Source organism: Uloborus diversus, chromosome 10 (assembly GCF_026930045.1).
Source record: "Uloborus diversus isolate 005 chromosome 10, Udiv.v.3.1, whole genome shotgun sequence".
In the NCBI taxonomy this organism is placed as follows: domain Eukaryota; kingdom Metazoa; phylum Arthropoda; class Arachnida; order Araneae; family Uloboridae; genus Uloborus; species Uloborus diversus.
The window spans coordinates 34,637,820-34,660,084 of NC_072740.1; the positions used below are offsets into that span (position 1 = coordinate 34,637,820).

At 34.5% G+C, this 22,265-nt stretch overlaps 1 protein-coding gene across 1 annotated transcript in view; it reads left to right on the forward strand.

The window, feature by feature from the left end:
• LOC129231714 (regulating synaptic membrane exocytosis protein 1-like) overlaps nt 1–22,265 on the forward strand; it is a 122,933-nt gene that overhangs the window by 12,297 nt on the left and 88,371 nt on the right. Inside the window, exon 2 of the mRNA XM_054866077.1 lies at nt 15,473–15,523. Within this exon, the coding sequence (XP_054722052.1) occupies nt 15,473–15,523 (51 nt within the window). The remainder of the gene's footprint in view (nt 1–15,472; nt 15,524–22,265) is intronic.

Here is a 22,265-nt window from a genome sequence, read left to right on the forward strand (position 1 = left end):
GAAAAGCCTCTACGTACCCTTACTTGGGGGGGGGGGGAGTCAAACTCATTCTTACGTAATATTTTCCAAGTCGGTATTTCACATTAGAAATCGCTCCGTTAAGTGATTTGGCAGATATTATGTTCCATTTGCGTCTGGAAGGTAAGAAACGTATTAGGATAAGATGCTTTTTTATTTGTTTTACAAAGAATGAATAGTGTAAAATATAATAAAATAGTCGCACTATGTATGGCATGTTTTATTTATAAAAAAAAAATGTCTAAAAAACATTCAGTTTAAATTCTAACTTTTCAGTAACTATTTCTTTACGCAAAAGGTTTAATTTAATAATGTGAATTTAATAACGATTCCAGTGATGTAACGATTCCAAGATTTGTTATTTTATCATTTTGAAAAACGAAATGGAATCTTACGCAAGAATGTGGGGGGGGGGGGGGTAAAAATCTTACGTACCCTTACATGGGGGAGGGGGGGTCAAAAATTGCCAAAATCATCCTTACGTAATTAATGCCTGGCGCCTAAGTATTCAATAACTGCGCGTCTCTTATTTCTCTACTAATAATAAAGCTGAAAGTCTCTCTGTCTGGATTTCTGTCTGGATCTCTGTGACGCGCATAGCGCCTAGACCGTTCAGCCGATTTCATAAAATGTGGTACGAAGTTAGTTTGTAGCATGGGGGTGTGCACCTCGAAGCAATTTTTTGAAAATTCGATTTTTTTCTTTTTTTATTTCAATTTTAAGAACATTTTCCGGAGCAAAATTATCATAAGATGGACGAGTAAATTACGAAATTATCATGTCGTGGAACCGTAACATGGGAAGAGCGAATGAACATAGCCAATTGGCGAGAAATTCATCATCCATTATTTGTAAATATACAGGCTAATCAAATGACCTTTTAATTTTCTCCTCCGGGCAAAGTCATACGGGTACCGCTAGTTTCAAAATAAATCTGCTTCTAAATTCTTGAAGCTAATTAAAATTATCAGGGCTTCTCAGTCTGAGTCGAAGAGTCGGCGTCGCTTGAAAAACGTACCGACTCCAACCTTTTTTTTTTTTTTTTTTTTTTTTAAATTTTCAAGGACTTTTCTTGCATTAAAAAAAATAATAGGGCCACTTGCTCCGATCATCATATATATAACTACATACTAATTTGCAAATAACTACAATTAGCAAACAGCCGGCTTGATTATTTGTTGAATTTTCGGTAATACTTATCAACGTCAAACTGCTAGTTAGCTTATTTTTATAACGTTCTTTAGAACCTGTCAGCAAATGGTTTTGTTGTCGATAATTATCGAAATAGTTTTTGAATCTGACGTTATCACTGTCAAAAAAAGTATTTATGTATGTTTATCTTTTATCTTATATGTAAAATAGCGATAGAAATGTATCCTTAAAAATTAAAAACAAATGGGAAACCTCCTTGTTCCTCTCCTTTATCTAACATTGCTTATGATAGCTTTAAAATGTTCTTTTAAAAGGAAGCGCAGCTTCTGAATCTCCCTACCTTTAATCAGGAAACAACAAGACAGTGTTACAATTTAAAAATCTAAATAAGTAGCGATCAAAAGAACATTGTGATACATGTTTTTGGACGCAAAAAATATTTTCCCGTTGTCGATATATGAGATTTTAAAGCCTATGGGAATTTTAAGAAAAGCGAGTCTCGTTGTTCCAAATTTAGCGAATTTCAATGGAGACAGACATCTTTCTCACGCTCTGTAGATATGGATGTCCTGCCACATGCAGACGAGGAATTCGTCTGTGAGAAATTGGTACATTCAATCCCTCGCCAAGTGTTTAAATTTGCCACTTTTCTTAAAATTTCGGAAGACTTAAATACCTTTTATCTCGATAACGAGGGACGATTACGATAATAATTATCAATTTCATACAGGATTTTAAAAGGTTGAAATTCAAGATTTTTTTTTTTTTTTTAAATATAACTTACGTGCTCGTTGATTCCGTTTGTCCGAAAGTCTTATAGTCGGTCGCTAACAGTTACCAGGCGTAGCGTTGCTGGAGATTTCCAACCTATTCTCCAGACCTATAAACTGTAGAGGTGGTGCTACCATATACCGTGCCCAAGTCGGGCTCTTTCTCATTTACGGACCTCATTGACTCTGGAGTCGCTCCTTTCTGCTTTAAACTATTGCTGGCTACATGAATGGGGCTTGAGTCTCCCAAGTGGCATTAAAAACAACAACAAACTGCGCCCTAAGTTATCTCGATTGATAACACATTTTCCTTAAAGTATAAGTATCAAATTTTCAGAGTCAATTGTGTAAAATTTTGTTTTGAAAGCATCCTTGTTTTTGTGTCTACTTCAATAATGATCTTTTTATCGTCAATGTTATTTTCCACATAATTTTCATTATATACAAAAACTACAATATTTGGAGATTTTTTAAATCTCATACAAACCCAATATTCGTTAGGCAAATTAATATGAGCAATTTCATTTATAATAGATTTATACGTGGTTATTTCAGTTTCATCTGCGGAAAGATCAAGTTTTATTTTTTTCAAACAGGGAACATTTTCCTTAACTGCATAATTCCTGATGGACCTTTTCTTTGGTAATTTTTTAGTAAAGTATGTTGGCAGATTTGGAAAAATTGTCGGAATTGCCTCATCTTTCAAAAAAGGTTTTACCCGAGGAATCAAAACTTCCTCGCCATTTATAATATGCTTAAAATGCGTTTCAATAAAATGTTTTTCGAAATGCAGAGCACAAATTTAGCAATATTTATCAAAAACTTTATCTAACTTGGGAATTAACGAATTCCACTTCTTTAGTTTTTCTTCATCTGCTGGAGCTTTAAAAGGCGAAACTTTTTCCTTGCATGTTTTGTACCCATTTTTGCACCCTGACACGAAACAAGATGAAGCTTTATTTCTTCTATTGTTCAACTTTGATGCCTCCATTAAAAGCCTTAAACGCTGTTTCATGAAATATTCACGAAATAAAGGTAAAAAAGAGAAACGCGGAACTAAATTGTAACAAAATCCGGCGTCTACTAATGTAAATACCGCGAAATTGAACGTGCACCTCGACCGCACTGCCCTCTAGCGGTTTTCATACAATTTGTCTTCAAGAATCGCGGGAAAAAAAGCGCCGATCGGCACACCACTCTTTCTAGGCACTATAGTTGAGGCCTTTCTTACGCGCATGTCAAGTAAGAAAACGTCGAGCACATGAGTCTGAAAACAACTAAGATGAGCACGATAGAAAAAGAAATAGACCACAGCGTCTCGGAGACTTCCGACGACTGTGAAGAAAGGCTTTTTCAAATGCGCAACTATGTTCAAAAAAATATTACCTTCATTATTATTTCGACTTTATCAAAGTTTGCTTTCCAAAAGCAGATGCACAAGTCAATAAAAAAACAACAAAAGTAGCTTTAAATTTAAAATTGTAAATTTTAAAATTGTAAGTTGTAAATTATATTTCACAACAATAAGTATCACACAACCCTCGATAAAGCTGTTATAGATTTAGGAAAATAGAACTTTGCGAAAGGACGAGTATACGTATCTCTAAGCATAGTCAAGACTTGAAGTAATAGCTCAATCTGATTTAGAACCCTTTAAACTTTTAACTAAACCTCACGATGAATTAGCATTAGTAGAAATGTAACCTCATTTCTGATGAAAAGTTATTGACTGGATTCAGTATTTAGTTAGAACCATTTAAATGTTTACGGTTTCTCAAACTACAAATGAACTGTTAATTGCAAGTCGTAAAATTGTAAATTAATATAAATATTTTCAGTACTTTCTTTAACTATGGGTAAAGAAAACACATACCTTTGTTTTATGGCATTTTTTTTTAAACAATTTTATATTTAATCGTTCGTGATGGAAATTACATGAAATGTATTGTTTTTTTACCCATAACTTTTTTCTACAGAACAAATAGGGTAAATCAAAGATTTGGAACCTTAGAATAAAGTCAGACCACCCCCTATCCACTAAACAAAAAAAAACAACATAAAAACCGGTTTAAGTGAGACGATATACAAAGTTAATAAAGTACAAATCATTTTAAATCTGAGTATGATATTTGAACATTTCTCTCAATTTCATCAAATCCGAAATTGATTACCATTAGACCGCCGGGAAAGTATACCGTTTCAAACAAAAAAAAAAAAGAATTTTCCTACTCGGTACAGGCAGGGGCGTGCACAAAAATTTTGGCACCCGTCACAAATGTCTTTTGCGGGACCCTCTGCACATTGCTTAACCCTATAGTTCACCCCTAGCTTTAAAAATATTGGGCCTCCTTCATTCTCAGTTCCAGACCAACAGGTGTTCTCCCCCCCCCCGTGCACGCCCCTGTCTACAGGTGTCTTCGAGTATTTGAAGAACATTGTGCAAAGAAGAAACTAATCCGACGAGTTCAGAACCTCCTCCTTTTTTTGAACCCTGCTAGTTAGTATGACCCTAATTTCAAATTACACTGGCGGCATTGTGACTGGTCAAACTTGAGAAATCAGACAATTTGTACAACATATTATGTAAATTAAATCATCGGGGGAGAGGTGTTTTATATTAAATTCCTCTTTAGGATTGAACGCTAAATATGTTTAAAAATTGAATTATCAAAATATATATATATATATATATATATTAGTGAATAGATTAAGTTATTTTAGTTTAAAATAATATTAAGGTAACTGATTCAGCTATTAAAGTTGAAAAAATACATTTAATTAACTGCTTTGCTACGTAGTAAAACATTATTAACACCTATAAGTAAAAATTAACAGGCGGCGAAAATTAATCATCCATATGCCGCTAGAATTCTCGTTCAAGACGAAACAAAACCTTTGCTGTGAAAATACACCGGTCACGGAAAATCAACGTGACCTGTGACGTATTCAACCCGCTGACGTACGCTGCATTACGTATCCACAACGTGTGAAATTCAAAGTTTCTTGGATTTCTCCGGTACCCCTAATCAGATCCAGACCAAATTACCATGAAACCATCTGGGAAATATATATACCCTTCCAAAAAAAAAAAAAACATTCAAATCTTTTCAGTAGTATTGGAATAATTCGAAAACATACATAAAAAGCCACATGACGAAATCATAACCTCGTTTTTTGAAGTCGGTTAAAAAATTTAAATAAAAAAAACAAACCCGTCATGAAGTGAGATAGAGAAATTTTTAACAACGCTTTACAGTGTAGGCACTAAAAATTCACAATAAACAGCTTTCGAAATAATTGCCGGAGTTTTTGAATTGGTTTCCATTTATTTGGCATTAATCCCAGTTTGATGCCAGTAACTTTATGTCGTCATGGTAAGAGTTTCGTGTACAATAATTATTTTACGATATACAATTAATCACATTTACAGAGTCTTGACAATGAACAATGCATAGTTGTTGTTGGGTTGATGAATGTATTCCATTGTCCTTCCTTTTTATTTTTGTAATTGGGAGAAGTTGAAAAGATCGAGTTAAGGGAAATACGATGAAGGAACTAAATCTCCTAAAAGATGCAATATTCTTATGTATTTGTAGCGCTTAGTGTAATTAATCTGCATAATAAAGCAGCGAACAAAAGCCGTGAGAAAAATTAGATTTAGATGCAAAAAGCCTCGACCCGTATTGGGGAAAAAAGTGATGTGGAATATTATTACTTTCTTCAGAAATCAGAGCACTTTTGGATTCATTCCACTATTTGCGAAAAACGACACACGTTTTATGAATATTTTTTGTGAAGTCAAACTATGTGAGAAAATCGCGTAAATCTGGCAGTTTTGAGTTTCACTGAGCTGTGACAATTGAGCCAGAAAAGGCTTTAATATGAATGTTTTCTTACTATTTTTGAAAAAAAAAGCATGGATACACTCTCCCAATATGACGATACCTGTGTTTCTGTTTTGTATTTTTTTTTTTTTTTTTTTTTTTAACACACGCATCTGACATCTACAGAAAATGTCTGAAATAGTTTGCTAGGAGTTGATGATTGGTGTTGTTATAGTGCCTAGAAAGAATAGTGTGCGGAGATCGCCGCTTTTTTCTCCGCGATTCTTGAAGACAAATTTGAGGAATTCCGCTAGAGGACAGTGCGGTTAGGGAGCACGCTACTTTTGACGGAGTTTACATTAGCTGATTCGGGATTTAGTTATAATTCGGTTATGCGTTAGTGTTGTTTTGCCGTATTTCGTGAAAAATTTATGAAAGAGTTTTAAAATATTTTAATGGACACATCAGAGTCGAACATTAAGAGAAAAAAAGCTACATCTTGTTTAATACCAGGGTGCAAAAGTGGTTACGGAACGTTTCGCTTTTCAAAGTTCCCGAAGATGAGGAAGATCTTAAGAAATGGAGATCTTTGATTTCTTTTAAAAATTTCGATGGGCTAGTCTGCGCCATAACCCCCTCTCCCCCTCTCCCCCCTCGGTACCCCCGTGCAGCTTAGCTCGAATCGCTGGTTTATCGAGATGACCGATAGCTTTTTTTTTTTTTCCGATCTTAAAATGCAGATTTAGCTTTGGGTGTCCTCCCCCTTAAGAACGACAGAGCACTCCCCCTCCCCCCCCCCCGAATTTTACGACCCTTCAGTGCACTTTGAAAAAATCCCCAACAAGACAGAAAATTTTTTTGAACACCTCTAAAAATTTTGATGGTTTAGCCTGCACCCTGATCTTGTCCCCCCCCCCCCCCCTCGGCATCTCTGCTTTAGCTTTAACTGCAGTTATTAAAAGTAATTGTTGGAATATTACTTTCCGAGTTGACCGATATATTTTGAATATTGCAGATGCTTATGCAGATGGTTTAGCTATGGGTGCTCCCCCCCCCCCCCCACAACGCAACCCATCCCCAAATTTTTAAAAGCACCTCACCCTCCAGAAATGCTATCCCCCAAAAATGAGACTTATCTTTTCAAAGCACCCTTTGTAAAAATTTAAATGTCATAAACACAGTCATAAACCCCCCCCCCCCCCGCATTAATTAATAATTAGAATAAATTCCTGAAAAATTTACTCATCGAGATGTCTGACTGCTTTTCTACATTACAGAAACTAGTACGCAGATAGTTCATCTGTGGATGTTTCCCAAGGTTGATGGCGCAAATCCCCCCCCCCCCCTAAATTTCACGGAGCATCCCCCAGTAGTATCATTTTAGGATAATGAGACCAAAATCCTTTTAAACATCTTCTTTGAAAATTTCAATGGTGTAGTCTTCGTCAGGAGCCATCAATCCCCTCTCCCCGCCCGGGGTCGGCACCCTTGCTTTAGCTATTATAATTAGAATAAATCGTTTAATGAACAAAATGACCAATGGCTGTCTATGTAGAAATTTTAGCTAAGAATGATCGTCCCAAGAGCGATGGCACTCCCTCTCACAATTTTACAAAGTCTCCCGCCCCCCGCAAATGTGACCCCTAAAATTCAGACGAAAATTCTTTTAAAATACCTTCTCTTAAAATTTTCGCTGGTGTAGTCTCCATCATGAGTTTTCTCCCCACTTCTCTTTCCCCCGACGGCACCCCTGCTTTAGCTATTATTTGAATAAGTTGCTAAAATATTTATTTACCGAGTATAATGCAGAAACTTTAGCAAAAGGTACCCACCCCCGGCAATTTTACCAAACACCCCCAAAACGCGATATTTTAACTAGCTGAAATAATTCAGAAGCAGTTTTAATAAGGAGATAAAATGCACACAGTTCTTCAAAAATCCGCTTTTGACAAATTTTACTAAAAAGTTTTACTCTCTCTATTCAAGTTTCTTTTTTTTTTCCTCTCAGGAACGATGAAAAGTCACACCAATTGCTATAATGAAATATCTGACGAAACAAAGTAAAATACGCAACCATTATCACTATAAAGGGAGGGGTTCTAAAGGGAGTGCGGGAAATTATAGACCTGTGATTCTTAACTTCGGTGGTTTGCAAAATTTTTGAAACATTGATGAAAATTAAGATAGTAAATTTTCTAGAGACTAATAATCTATTGACTAGTTTTCAGTACGGTTTCAGGAAAGGTAAAAATCTTGTGCAACTAATTTATTACATTTCTATGACAAAGTTACCATGGCTTTGGACAGTAAGAAGCCTGTTGATGTTGTTTACATTGATTTTCAAAAAGCTTTCGACATGGTACCGCATGTTGCTCTACTTAGCAAATTAGCTGATATAGGAATAGGAGAGAAAACTTTCATTTGGATAAAAAACTGGCTGACCGGAAGGAAACAAAGGGTAGTTGTAAGGGGAAATTATTCTAATTGGAGTGAGGTCTTAAGCGGGGTCCCTCAAGGATCAGTGTTAGGACCTGTTTTGTTCATTGTCTTTATGAACGATATTCACAAAAATATTTCTGGGAACATGAATTGTTTTGCTGATGATGTCAAAGTTATGGGGACTGTAGAAAATGAAGAACAAGCAAATCAGCTGCAAGAGGATCTAGATCATATTACTGAGTGGGCTGATAAATGGGGTGTGGCTGTTAATGTTAGGAAATGTCAAGTGCTACATTTAGGGCATGGAAATAAGTGTACAAGTTATTATTTGCAAGGTTCAGTCATTATTCAGGCAGACAAAGTTACTGATTTGGGGGTCTTAATAAGTCAGGATTTAAAATTTAGCCAACAGTGCAGCATTGCTAGTAACAAAGCCAATGAAATGCTTGAGTTTATCAATAGATCTATTTCAAACAAATCTAAAGAAGTTCTTCTGCCCTTATATAGAAGTTTGGTAAGACCCCATTTGGAGTATGCTGTTCAGTTTTGGTCTCCTTATCTTAAGAAAGACATTAATATATTGGAAAGGGTTCAAAGGCGGGCTACAAGGCTAATAAATGGACTTTCCCACTTAGATTATGATTCCTGGCTTAGAAGGCTAAAAATGTACAGTCTTGAGCAAAGAAGAGACCGAGGGGACATGATTGAGTTGTTTAAATTTATTAAAATGAAAGATGTTATGGGGCTGAAGTTTAGCACTGAAAACAGGACAAGGGTTCATTGTTTTAAGCTATTTAAATCTCAGTCTAACATTGACAATAGGAAAAATTATTATTTTAGCAAGGCAGTGGAACCTTGGAACAGCTTACCGAAAGAGGTGGTAATGAGCAAGGGAGTAGATAGTTTTAAGAGGGCCATTGATCTTCACTGGGGATTGTAAATTGACTAGGACCAGTCTAGCTGGGCCCAGAGCCTGTTGCTGGTCGTCACTTTTGTATTTGTATTTATTAACTATAAGCTTTTAAAGCAATTTTTTTAAAAAATGAAACTTTCGAACTAATTTGTTAGTGTACTATATTCATTCAAGAGAAGTCATGAAAAGGGTAGAGTGTCTTCAAAATATAAATAAACACCAGTGTCACATATAGAACGTATTCGATAATCTATCTTTTCATTGAAATAAGTTCGATCCGGAAAACGAGGATTTCAAGCGGTGAAATTAGCATGTAATCGCTGATTTCAAACGAGTCTGATTGAGAAATGTAGCGTGCTCCCTGAACGCAGAGCCATCTGGATTTCCTGCAGATTTGACCTCGCATTCCGTACGTCGATCAACACATTACTCTTTCTAGGCACTATAGTGTTGTGACGAGAAACAGTGCTTAGGACTGCAGTTGGCAATACCGTAGGCAGGCAAAAGACAGTAACTGCAAATTTTTTGCTTTGCATTTTTTTTTCTTGCATTTTTGTCGTCTATTGTATGTTAGCTTTATTGTACAAGCTTGCTTATTTAATTTCCGCTGAAATAAATGCGAATTAAACGTCCAATTCCAACAATTCCCTATTGGTAGTATCAAATCCAATATGCGTTTCTTCAAATATCTTGAAAACTCATTTCTGCGGATACTGCCGATCACTTACCCACGGTATTATAGGAGTTTGTTTATTTTTACATTTCCGAGAATTTTTATATTGCTACTGTAATCAAGATTCCACCGTTAGTCTACATTAAAAATTATAACTTTATAAGTTATTATTTGTTCTGCATTAGCTTTAAGTTCGCGATTTTTTAGTGTTCACTCGATTTCAAGTATAATTAATGCATGTGATTAAGAATGAAAATCAATTTAGAATTACGCAATGTGGGGTGAAACAACATAATTTTTGTTCAGAAAAGAAAGAATGGGGCAGTGAAAATAATGATGAAAAGGGTGCTGTGTGTTTGATTGCGCAGGATCATCTTCAACTTGAAAGGGGTCCGGTGTCAAATGTGTCTCAAATAGACACATGCAGACAGCACTGGAGATCGAAAAATAATGATTGGTTTGAAGAGTAAATACTCAATTTATGCAACAGTAGTTTCCTAGTGTCATTTTGTAGCATCCCATAACTGGAGCTAAAACAAATCTTTTCCCGTTTTTTGGAAAAAAATATGTCTAAAATTATTGGTTTGAGCTTTCAAACTGAATTGATCCTAATTAAAGATTCCTGAATTTCATTTTACGTTTTTTTTTTTTTTTTTTTTTTTTTTTTTTTTTTTTTTTTTTTTTTTTTTTTTTTTGCTCTTAATCATGTTAGTTGTAAGAGACAAAACAAAACACTTTTTGAATAAAATTGACTTATAATTAATGAGCTGGCAGTTAATCATAAGAATTTCATAAAAAAAGTTTAAACTACAGCTTCATTTTGTTTACTTATTACATTTGAAGTAGTTTATATATTATATTATTTATGTGTTACGTTTGAGCTTCTAAAAACTACGCTTTTACAAAGAACTTTTTTTTAATTAAATTTAGGCAATATTTAATTATTTTTTTACCAAAACAATACTAGCTCATTAACGCTGTTAATAATCAAGATATTGTTCTATTATATCCAGCAAGAAAGTTCGACTTAGTACTGGTAAGTCTTAATATGTTTTAAATAAACAACTGAACGCATTTAATTTTTTTCTTAGTAAATGTACAACAGTCTTTTTCAAATACAATTTTTTTTGCTTTTTGACATAAATAAAAAATAAAACTAAAAATGGTGGTTTTTTTTTCCTTCTAAAAAATACCCATTAGAGATATTTCAGCCAATATTTATTCTAAATTATCGTTAGTAGAAATAAATACATTTCATTAAAATAGATCCTATAAACTTTTAAATAAAATAGCACGAGTCTAAGAAAGTAAACTTTTAAGAAAAAATTAACTTACTGATGATGCAAAAAGATTAGTCTGAATTTTTTACTCAAAGTAATGAATATGCTAATTTTTGTTTCCTCAAAGTTAGAATTTTCAACAGCTTCAAATACCGAGTATTTTCTTTTGCTCAACCAAAAGAGAAAAAACTTTTTATGCTGCTGCAAAATTAAATCGAAGATCAACTTAATCATGGCAATAAAAGCCTCGATTAAGTTCATTAGCATATTAATTATCTTATTATCTAAAAATTCTTACTTCATACACACCTGTTTTGGTCTTAAAATCGATTCCCTAAAAAAGGTAATTTTTAAAACTTTGAAAAATCGATTTCTTAGCCGGTTATTTCGGGGGCAATTGGTTAAAAATAGTTTGTCAATAGTTTCTTGGACAACTGATCAAGGACTACAAATTAACTTTTTTTTTTGATAAATTAATGGTAGCATTTTTCTGAAATCACGATTGCTTATTGTTTTCACTTGACAGTAGTTGACGTCCTTTGATTTTATTTTTATACGCAAGCATCCACGCGAATCAGAATCGAATTATATTTTTAAACGATTTTCTTGACTTTACACAATAAATTTTACGCGAAAACAGTATCCAGCACACAATATCCAGTACATACATAACATCTAGCCCCTGGCATTCATATTTAAATTTTGACGTCTTGAATTCAAATTATGGCTGCGATAAAAAGCATTAGTAGAAACAAAATCCCAACGAGTAGGATCCTATCGCAATTCGTGACTGTGAAAAACTATAATTTGTGTGTATTCAAGATCTCAAAACATAAACCCTTTTTTTTTATTTTCAACTTAGTCGAGTTATGTTTTTAACAAGGAGACGGCACGACCGTGGGGTAGGAGATTTGCGTCAATTTTTTTTTTGTGGTGAAAGAGGATCCCTAGTACCTTACATGGTTAAAGTAATGCGACGCAATACTAAGAAAAATAAGAGAAAAATCGATTTCGTCATTGAGTTTCCTAGGCACCTTATGAGCTTAAAATGTCAGTCTTTTGACGAGCTGCCGTTAGCCTAGTTGGTTAAGGCGCGATCTTGTGCTCCAAAGATAGCACGATCGAATCCCACTCTGAACCTTTTTCTTTTTTTTTGGTACTACAACAATTAGTGGTAACGAAGTAGTGGTAGGATGAAAAATACGAATTGTTTTAAATTGTCTTGCTGAAAAAAAAAGAAAATAATTTTAAAGTAATGATGTAAATAAATTCTTAAAAATTATGTAGGGAAGAGAAACTATTTTAATAATTGCTGTGATAACAAAAAAAAGAAAAGAAAAAAAGATCCGAATGTCCTATGAGCAGATGTCCCTTACAACCGTAAGGGGACCACAGGTAGAAAACCTTTACTAGGCAAATCAAACCGTACAGAATAACGAGCAAGAATGTTTGTCAGTGAATGAAAAAGTTTGCGATCCTCAACAAAAATTACTTTCAGAAAGTAATACAGGGGTGAAACGCGTTACCACTAATTGTTGTGGTAGCAAAGAAGAGAAACGAAAAAGGTCCGGAGTGGGATTCGATCGTGCTATCGCTGGAGCGTGGGTCTCGGCTGGAGCACAAGATAGCACCTTAACCAACTAGGCTAGCGGAGGCTGATCAAGAGACTGACATTTTAAACTCATAAGGTGCCTAGGAAACTCCATAGCAACTTTAAATCGATTTTTCTCATAATTTTCTGAGTATTGCGTCGTATTACTTTAACCACGTAAGGTACTAGCGGTCCTCTTTCACCACCAGAAAAATTGACGCAAATCTCCGACCCCACGGTCGTGCCGTCTCCTTATAAGTGAAATAATAGGATAGTAAAAATAGTGTTGGTCAATATCAGACGTCACATTGGGTCGCTTTGATAAGAAACCTTTTAATAATAAATTGATGTATGGCAGGCTTACACCGGAAACATCGGAAGTACCTTTACTTGAGTTTTGCCACTGCTCAGTGACCAAAGATTTTAGCACATTGAAAAGGAGGTGCTGCAGCAGATCTTCAGAAATTGAATTTTTGCTGCCGCTGCTCTGAAACTAGCTAAAGACTATTTTTAACAGAGATTTCTCACCTGAAATTTGGTTACCTCCTTTAGTGCATTTCCAACGCTGTGGTTCCTATAAACATTTTGCCAACCGTAGAATAGTCCATTTATAATTCGGTAACGTAATAATGTCTTTTCTTTAAAAGTTAAATATGAGTATTTAATTGACACACTTAATGAAATTGTGTCTATATGTAATATCCAGACAGTATAGTTATATCATATATGAACTTAAAAGTACACAAATAAATATAGATGCGTCTCTTTTAAAGAATATATCACTCATTTGTGGCGCAACTACGTCATAATTCAAAATTACGATTTCCAAGTTAACATTACGGGATATTTGCTATTATCTCCATAACATTAAAAAAAAATAATCATTATTTTTCGAGTTAGGTTGTCATCCAAAAGAGTGATTGATATATATATATTTATACACGTAAAAGTAAATTTTTAATGAAATCTGAGATCGTAATTGGCGTATCATAATTGTAAAAGTTTATATATTTTCAGCATTTGTAATCGTTGCTGTAATAGTAGTTACTTTTTGGCTAAGGATTATAATAATTATCGTGTTTGTAATCTCTTTTTTTTTTTCATGCTAGTAATCATAATCGGTGACGTTTTTTCGTCATTGACTCCAAAAAAGCCTGATACAAACAAAAGTGGAATGCCGATCGCTCCCAAATAGGAAGTAATGCTGATTTGTTTTTAGTGATCGGTGCCTTTCGATAATTCGAAATAATCACACGGTAGTATTCATATTAAATGTAGAAGATTACAAAGGTTCGTGAAGGCCACGACGTATTAGTACGTTTGCATTGCAGTTCAATATTTAAGAGCGACAGTGCACATTTAATAATGAGTTATTGCTAGGACTGGGCGATATACCGATATATTGTCACATATCGATATATATATATATATCTGTTACCGTGGTAACGATACTTAGATTTTTATCCGTCCGATATATTGTTTGAAACGGAAATACGGGACATAATTACGGAGAAATTGAAATACTAACTCAAAAATACATAATCTTTGATAGTTCTGTGTGGTGGGTGAGTGTTTGAAATTTCAGGAAATTATCTGCATTCTTCAATCAGTAATTTAATTTTTAATTATAGTAAAATGGAAAATTAACAGGGCCGCCGAAGGTCAAGGTAGGCCCATTGTCAGTTTGGTCTCCGGATCCTATCCATCTATAAAGTTTTCAAAAGCGGGGCCCTTCTAAGGACCGTGCCCCTAGTTTCTGACAAGGCTGATACGGCCTCTCGTGGACCCTGAAAAGTGAATGCGTGTTGATTAAAAAAGCATCTTAATGCAACAATTAAAAACTAACCAATTGAGGTATCAACACGATTCATAATTCTAATTAAACGTAAACCATTGATATTACGCTGAATAAAAGGTTTGCGAAAAATACTGAAAAGAAATATTTGCGTTTAAAAAAAATGAAAAACGAAAAAACCTAATGAGATTACTTTTGTCGTATATTTATCTCACTAGCGGGAACGCAACTCATCCCTTTCGGACTGCATAAGCTGAACGAATACAACTTATAAGTCACGAATTGAGAGGGAAAATATTGACTTCGTTCATAACACACGGCACCACTTGAAACGGAATTCAAGTACACATACCAATTTTAAATCGTTATCGCTGGCAGCTCTGACGGAACGAAATTGAAACTTCCGATATCCCTGTTGTCGCAAGACAGTTTCTATGCATGTGCAGACATAGTATTTTTGTGTAAGTTCTACGGCATAAACAAAATTGGAGTTGAAATGATTATACGCTTGCAAATTCCAGCTTGCACGGACATACAGTGGCTCCCAAAAGTGTTCGTACACCTTGAAATTTTGTAGTAAAACCAAAATAAAGCAAAACTGAATTCGAATATGAAGTCCAATTTTTTTCTCACCATTCCTATGCCATTCCGAATAAAACCCAATAGTTTTTTTCAAAATATTGCCAGATTTTATTTTTGAAATTTGTCAAAAAACGAAGATACAGAGAAAAGATACACTACAAAAGTCATCGTACACTGAAATATTTTCGAATAAATTCATAATTAAAATTATCATATGTGGTTTTTTTATTATTTTTGCATTGTAATGATGCTATAAAGTCATTTGCCTTTAATTTTTTGTGTATTTATTCCCTAATATTCTGCTTATTATTTTTAAATGGCAGGTATGAGTAGAAAACAACAAACACGACTCGAAATTTGATTCCCCCCCCCCCACAGTAGCCGTAAATTGGTTTAAAATGTCTGTAAATTGCTTAATTTTATACCATTCTTTAGTGAAGTGCATGAAAAAAATGCTTTTAAGACAAGAATTGGATCGCAAACAAGGTAAGAAAAAGGTCAACTGGCAAAGTTAACAAAGCGTGATCGGAGGTTTACAGTTAAAAAAAACATGAAAAATACACATTTCAGAACTGAAAAAATTTCTGCAGAATTGAATGAAACATTTTACGTTTAATTTTTACCTAAAATTGTTCGCCAAGGTTTCTGATTAGCTGGATTAAATGGGACCTCTTAACGCAGAAATTTTCTTGTTCGTGCGAAAAAAGTAAGCTTACGCTTTCCGTCGTAAAATCAATGATAAATAAGCTCAAAACGTTTTGGAACAACGTCTAAATAATAGATGACAATAAATTCAACATTTTGGGTTAAATTGTTGTATAATTGTAAATGAAAAAAAAAATGAGGAATTTAAACTTAAGAACTTAGTTGGATCAGTTAATCATGACGGTGAAGGTGTTTTTGTGTGAGGGTGAATCTCAGCATAAGGACTTGGAAATTTGGAATTTTTTGGTGAAATAATGAATTATGCTGTTCATTTAAATATTTTTAAAAACAATTTTAAACTATTAGCCCAAAATTTGGTAATCGGAAACAACTTTGTTTTTTTATCAAGATAACGATAAAAAGCACAAGTTCGCGTTTGGTGCCTCAAATTTTGTCCTTAAGCTTAGAAATATCTCATCAATCGCCAGATTTAAACTTAATGGAACATATTTGGAGATATCTGGTGGCTAGCTTACGAAAATACACCATTGAAACGAAAAGCGAACTAGAAACAGTAAGACTCGTAGTTCGACTGAAAACTTACTCAGAAATTACACAAAAAAAGAAAGAAAAAACAATGAAATATATTCACAGACGTTTAAAAGCAGTTGTTGTTACTGCATGATATTCTACTAAATAATAACTTAGTAAAAAGTTAGATTATTTACTAACTTTTTGACATTTTTTCAAAGTGTACGAAGACTTTTGTGAGATAAAATTTCCGGCACTTTTTGTTTTTTGATTTTTTAAAAGTTAAGTTTTAATGTTTTATTAAAAATTTTCATGTAGTTTTGTTAAAAATAGATCATAGATCTTATAATAAAATACCTATTCCGAAATATTAATTATAACCAATGGATAAGGGCCTATTTCATTGAAAGTCGTAGGTGTACGAACACTTTTGGGAGCCACTGTAGGTGTCTTTGTGAAAGTTCTACGCATTTACGTACTTGGGGTTTTTCAACTTAGCAAACATAGGTTGCGGAATTGGGGTAGCATATATTAGGATTTCTGGTTCTTTGCGAAACATTGATTGTCGTAGAAAACGGAGAATAAACTTGCATTTCTGAACTTGTATGGTTTTTCAAATTATGTAAAGGATGAAAATTTTAATGTACAGATTATTTAAATATGGGTGTTACCCCCCCCCCCTCAAAAGTTTACATGGCACCTTCCTAACCCCCCCCCCCTAAAAATTTTATTCCCCAATAATGAGATCTGTTTCACAAAGACTTGAAAATTTTCAAGTACCCTTTGTAAAATTTCAACAATTTGGTATGTGCTTGTGACCCCCCCCCCCCTCACCACTTGAGCGGGGGGAGGGTCGTTGTAGCGAATATTATTGAAAGAATTACAGAAATACTACTTACCGAGGTGTTTTATCAATTGCAGATCTTGATATGCGTGTCCAAGTGCCCCCCCCCCCCAAAGATGACCTCCTCAATTAAAACAAACCCTCCCCCGAAAATAAACATGACATCTCATTGAAGAGACTAAAATCCGTTTAAAAACCTTCATTAATTATTTCAGTGGTAGCCTGTCTCATGCCCCCCCCCCCCCCCAGGAAGGGCACTTTTATATATATATACTTCAGCTATTATTATTAGAATAAATTACTGAAATGTTTACCGAATCAAGATTTACGATGAGTTTTCTCTACTGCAGATCATGTAGCTAGGAGTGCCAATTTTCCCCAAGTGCGTTGCACCCTTACCTCAATTTTACCAAACCCCCCCCCTGCCCCCGCCCCCCCTGAGAAAAACAGGATCCTCAAAAAAAGAGGCTAAATCCTTTTGAAATAACATCTCTGATTCTTTCAGTTACATAATCTGCCTCATGCCCTCCCCCCCCCCATTGAGCATATCCTTGCTTCAGCAATTATTATTGGGATAAACTACTAGCTTTCGAAATGTCCGATGGCTTCTTATTGCAGATCTCAATATACAAATAATATAGTTAGGGAAGCACATCCCCCCAACTGCGACGACATCCATCAATTGCACTGAGCGTCATTCTTCCCCCCCCCCCGGAAAAACAACGGGCTCCCCTAGTGAAGAGTCTAAAATCGTTTAAAAATAACTCCTTTGATAGTTTCAGTGGTATTGTCAGTCTCATGCACCCCCCCCCCCTCTTCAAATGGGCACCCAAGCTTTATCATTAGAATAAATTGCTGGAATATTTACATTTCAAGATTTTCATAGGTTTTTCTCTATTGCAGATCTTAATATATTGATCATGATGTTAGAGCTGCCAATCCCTAATGCGTGCGATGCCCCCCCCCGTCATTTTAAATTTTACCAAGCCCCCCCCCCCCCAAAAAAAAATAAAAGTCCCTACTTAAGAGACTAAAATACTTTTAAAATAAGTTCCCTGATAATTTCAATAGCATAGTTAACTTCAAGATCCTCATCCCCCCCCTCCCACCGACTGAGTACCCTGCTATAGGCATTATTATTCCTCTAAATTGCTGGAACATTTGCTTATCAAGATGTTCGGTGACTTTTCTGTATTGCAGATCTTATAATGTATGTGATGTAGCTGGGGTGCCAATTTCCCTCCCCAAGTGCGGTGGCTCCTCCTCAATTTTATCACCCCCCCCCCAAACAAAAGGAAAACATCCCCATCTTTTTAATGGATTAAAATCCTTCTGTAAAAAAATTAATGTCATTGTCTGCGTCATGACCTCCCTCCCCCTTGCAAGGGCTGCTATTATTCTTATATATTGTTATTATTATTCGCATAAATCCCCCCTCACCCCTCAAAATCATCACGCTTCCTCCAAAACGCGACCTTTTATTGAAGAGACGAAACTAATTTTAAAATAACTTCTCTAATAAGTTCAATTGTATACTAAGCATCAAGACTCCCCTCCCCCCTTTCCAATGGGCACGCCTGCTTTAACTATTATTATTCGAATAAACCGATGGATTTTTTTTTTTTTTTCAAGATGTCCAATGGCGTTTCTCAGTAGCATACCTTAATATGCAGATGATATTACTTGGGGTGCCCTTTCCTCCCGACTGCGATGGCACCCCTCAATTTTACCAAGTCCAATTTTCCCTCAAGAATTGCAACTCACTAATAAAAAGACTTAAGTTCTTCTAAAGTAATTTCTCCAAACGTTTCCGCGGTATAATCTGCCTCATGATCCCCCCCCCTCCCCACTGACACAAACACATGAGAATCCTTGCTATAGCTATATTATTAGAATAAATTGCTAAAATATTTATTCTCTAAGATGGTCTATGACTTCTCTTTTTTTGTTGCACATACTTATATAACAGGCTATGCAGTCCCTCCCCACATAAAATGTTGATTTTAACGACCTAAATATATCGATATATCGAAAATATCGATATTTTGAAAGCGATACATCACGATATTAAAATTCTGATATCGCCCAACTATTGCCTGTTAACGCTGCGTATCAGCACGTATTCTTTTTTAAATTAAAGTATATATGTATATTTTTTTAAATGACTCAAAGTGTTTTACTGTTGAAACTCTCATGTAACCTTATTTCGTTTTGTTTCAAAATATTTGATGATCAAGCTGTAGCCTCACATATGTATTGAAGCAATTGTATATTAATCAAATAAAATATACATAACATTAAGAAAATATTTAGATTAATTTATACTTCGAAAGTACTTACAGTTGTCGTTATAAGGAGCATCTCTGATTTATGAACGCTCCATAAGTATTTATTTTGTTTTATCAAATTTGAGTAAGTGAAAGTGCAGTTTGAAGTTTTCATTAAGCTTCGTATCATTTTCAATAGTTTCTCGCAATAAGCCACACTCATTATATTGGGCTTACTTTGTATTATGGCTCTTAAAACTTTAGTAAATATTACTAGTTCTTCAGTTTCGTATTCAATTTTTTTTTAAGTGCAATATACATTGACACCATCATACTGTAAGGTCGTAAAATCAAAATTTTAATCCACTAGAAGTGAATATCAGCGATAATTACTGAAAATCCTCCACCAAAAATAAAAATTCAGAAATAATGTGACATAACATTTCTTTAATGAATGTGTCGTAAAAAAATGGAGATTTTTGACATGCAAAAATTCTGAAAACTTTGGAAAATATTACTTATTTATTAGAATTTTTTACGAATGGATATGAAGGGACGATTTTCTTTATACGACATATTTAATTACATTTCGAGCCCTCATTAAAAGGGTCATTTATTATTAACACCATCCTACTGCCATAAAAGGAAATAAGCATTTTGATCTACTAAAAATGAATACATATACATACGGAAAAGAGAAAATTTTCAAATAATCAAAAGATAGCATTTTCATTAATAAATTTGTTGGGGAAGTTTCAAATTATTGAATTTGAAATGCTAAAAACCTCTTAGATTGCAAAATCCCTTCGAAAATTCAAGAGGCTCATACCAAAATGAAAAACGCTGAAGAAACATTAACAATCGATTTTTTTTTTTCAATATAAATTGCTAGAAAACTTATTCAGTATTAAAGAAATGTCATTTTTATTGTTGAATTTTCTGAGTACATAGTTGAAGTTCATTTAGTCAAGTTCAAGATTGATACAAATTTCAATTAGTTTTGACTATTTAAGCTTGGTCGAAAGTAAACTCGAAAATTTCTTTCGATTCAAAGAAAAGAAAACAAGAAAAAGATGCATGAAACAATCGGAAAGTATGAAATAGAAAGGGAATGTAAAAATAACCATTTCTAGCTAGTTTACAACTTTAAATGAGACGCATATATATAATAGGAATGTAGCTACATCAAATACAGTATAATCTTCGTTAATCGGAACTCCTGCTTCAACCGAAACTTCGTTTAACCGACGTCTGTTTGCTGAATTTTATTTATTTATTTTCGATAAGTAAACCTGACTCCAAGTTCACTTCAAGCAGACATTTCTATTACACTGACAGATCTGTGCATCAGAGCCTGATAGACGTAAGACCAAAAATTGCGATTTTCTGTTTATTAGTGCTGTGGGGCCGTGGTAGCCCGATCGGTAGAGTGTCGGATTCGGGGCCGGAGGGTCCTGAGTTCGAACTTCGATGGTCGAAGACCCACCGTCGTCATTAAAGGGGACTGGGCGACGTTAAATATGCTCGTGGTCTCAATGTCCTCCAAGTGAAACGATACCTCTGGGGGTGTTAGCACCAGGTAGCTATTAGCTCCTGGACTAGTTCTAAATTCTCATTAACTGTTCGATCCGGTGATGGTGCTGCCATCTATCGGTATATAAAATAATGGAGGCAAGGCACTCAGTATGCAGTCCTCGACATAAATACAGTTGTAGTCAGTTGTGACTCTGAATAGGATTAGTGCATTGTATATAGAAGCCTATACCGCATCAAGCCATGTAAACGAAATTCTTCAAAAAAATCCTTTTCAATTTTTTACCAAGGTTAAAAGAGAGCGCGTCCCATCCTTTGCATGCTCCAGAAAAAGGTTTTTCCTCTCTTCTGTAAAACTATGATAATGTGACTTACGTTCCTCTGGCTCTGAGGTACAGAAATTATCCATGTATATCACTTTTTGTTTTTCCTCAAACCTCAAACCCATCAGTATATCTTTCAACACTAAATAACTCTCATTTTTTAAATGCTATGAATTTCGAAAGCAAATCGAATATGGAAGTCAATTATTGTTTTTTGAGGTAATTATTTTTTAACAAATGCAATCGAATGTGGGATTATTTTTTTATTAGGTAATTTTTTTCTAGCTACGCATTATATCTAAAGAACAAGAAATGCAGTTGACTTCAGTATTAACACAATAAAGATTAGAGATAACTTTATGACGTTTTACCAAAGTTATAGCATTTTCAGACTTGTGTGACATTTGCTGAACAAAAGTGCCTATAATAGGAGCTATATGTTAAAAACATCATGTGAGGCAGTGAGAAGCAAAAAGATGTAAGTGGCAAAATCGAAAATTTGGAGATAACCAGTAAAAAATGATAGGTGAACCTCTTCCGTCTTCGGGCAAGAGATAATACTAGTAGCCCTTGTAGGTGCTGTTATACATTATGATTTAAAAAAACATTTTGATGAAAGCCTACCTAGGATCTTGTCTCTAAACGCATTTTACTCAAAACTTGAAACTTTCCATTTACATCCCTTTGCTTCTCACTGCCTCATATGCAGTAGTCATTTTGTACATGCGAACAAGTTTAAAGCCAGAGTAAAGTTTCTTCTGTCTCCTGGCAGTCATTTTTTAATAGGGTTGGTTGGGGGATGCCACTAGGTAAGTGGGTAACTTCCCTAAAACTGAAATATCGATAAATCTTTTACTTTTTTACTTTGATCATATTTCTTCACTGTGATTGGTCTTGCATATATTTGGGTTTCGAGGAATTTTTTTCTAGGTTTATGACTTTGCCAAAAAAAACCCTGAAAATATTTTTTTTGCGAGTTCAAGCAACATTTTTCAAAGAAGTGTTTCAAGGTTAGTTTTTATTGTTATTTTGATTAAACTTTCGTGTACAGTTTAACTTAAAGTGCATATTGCAACAAAAAATTT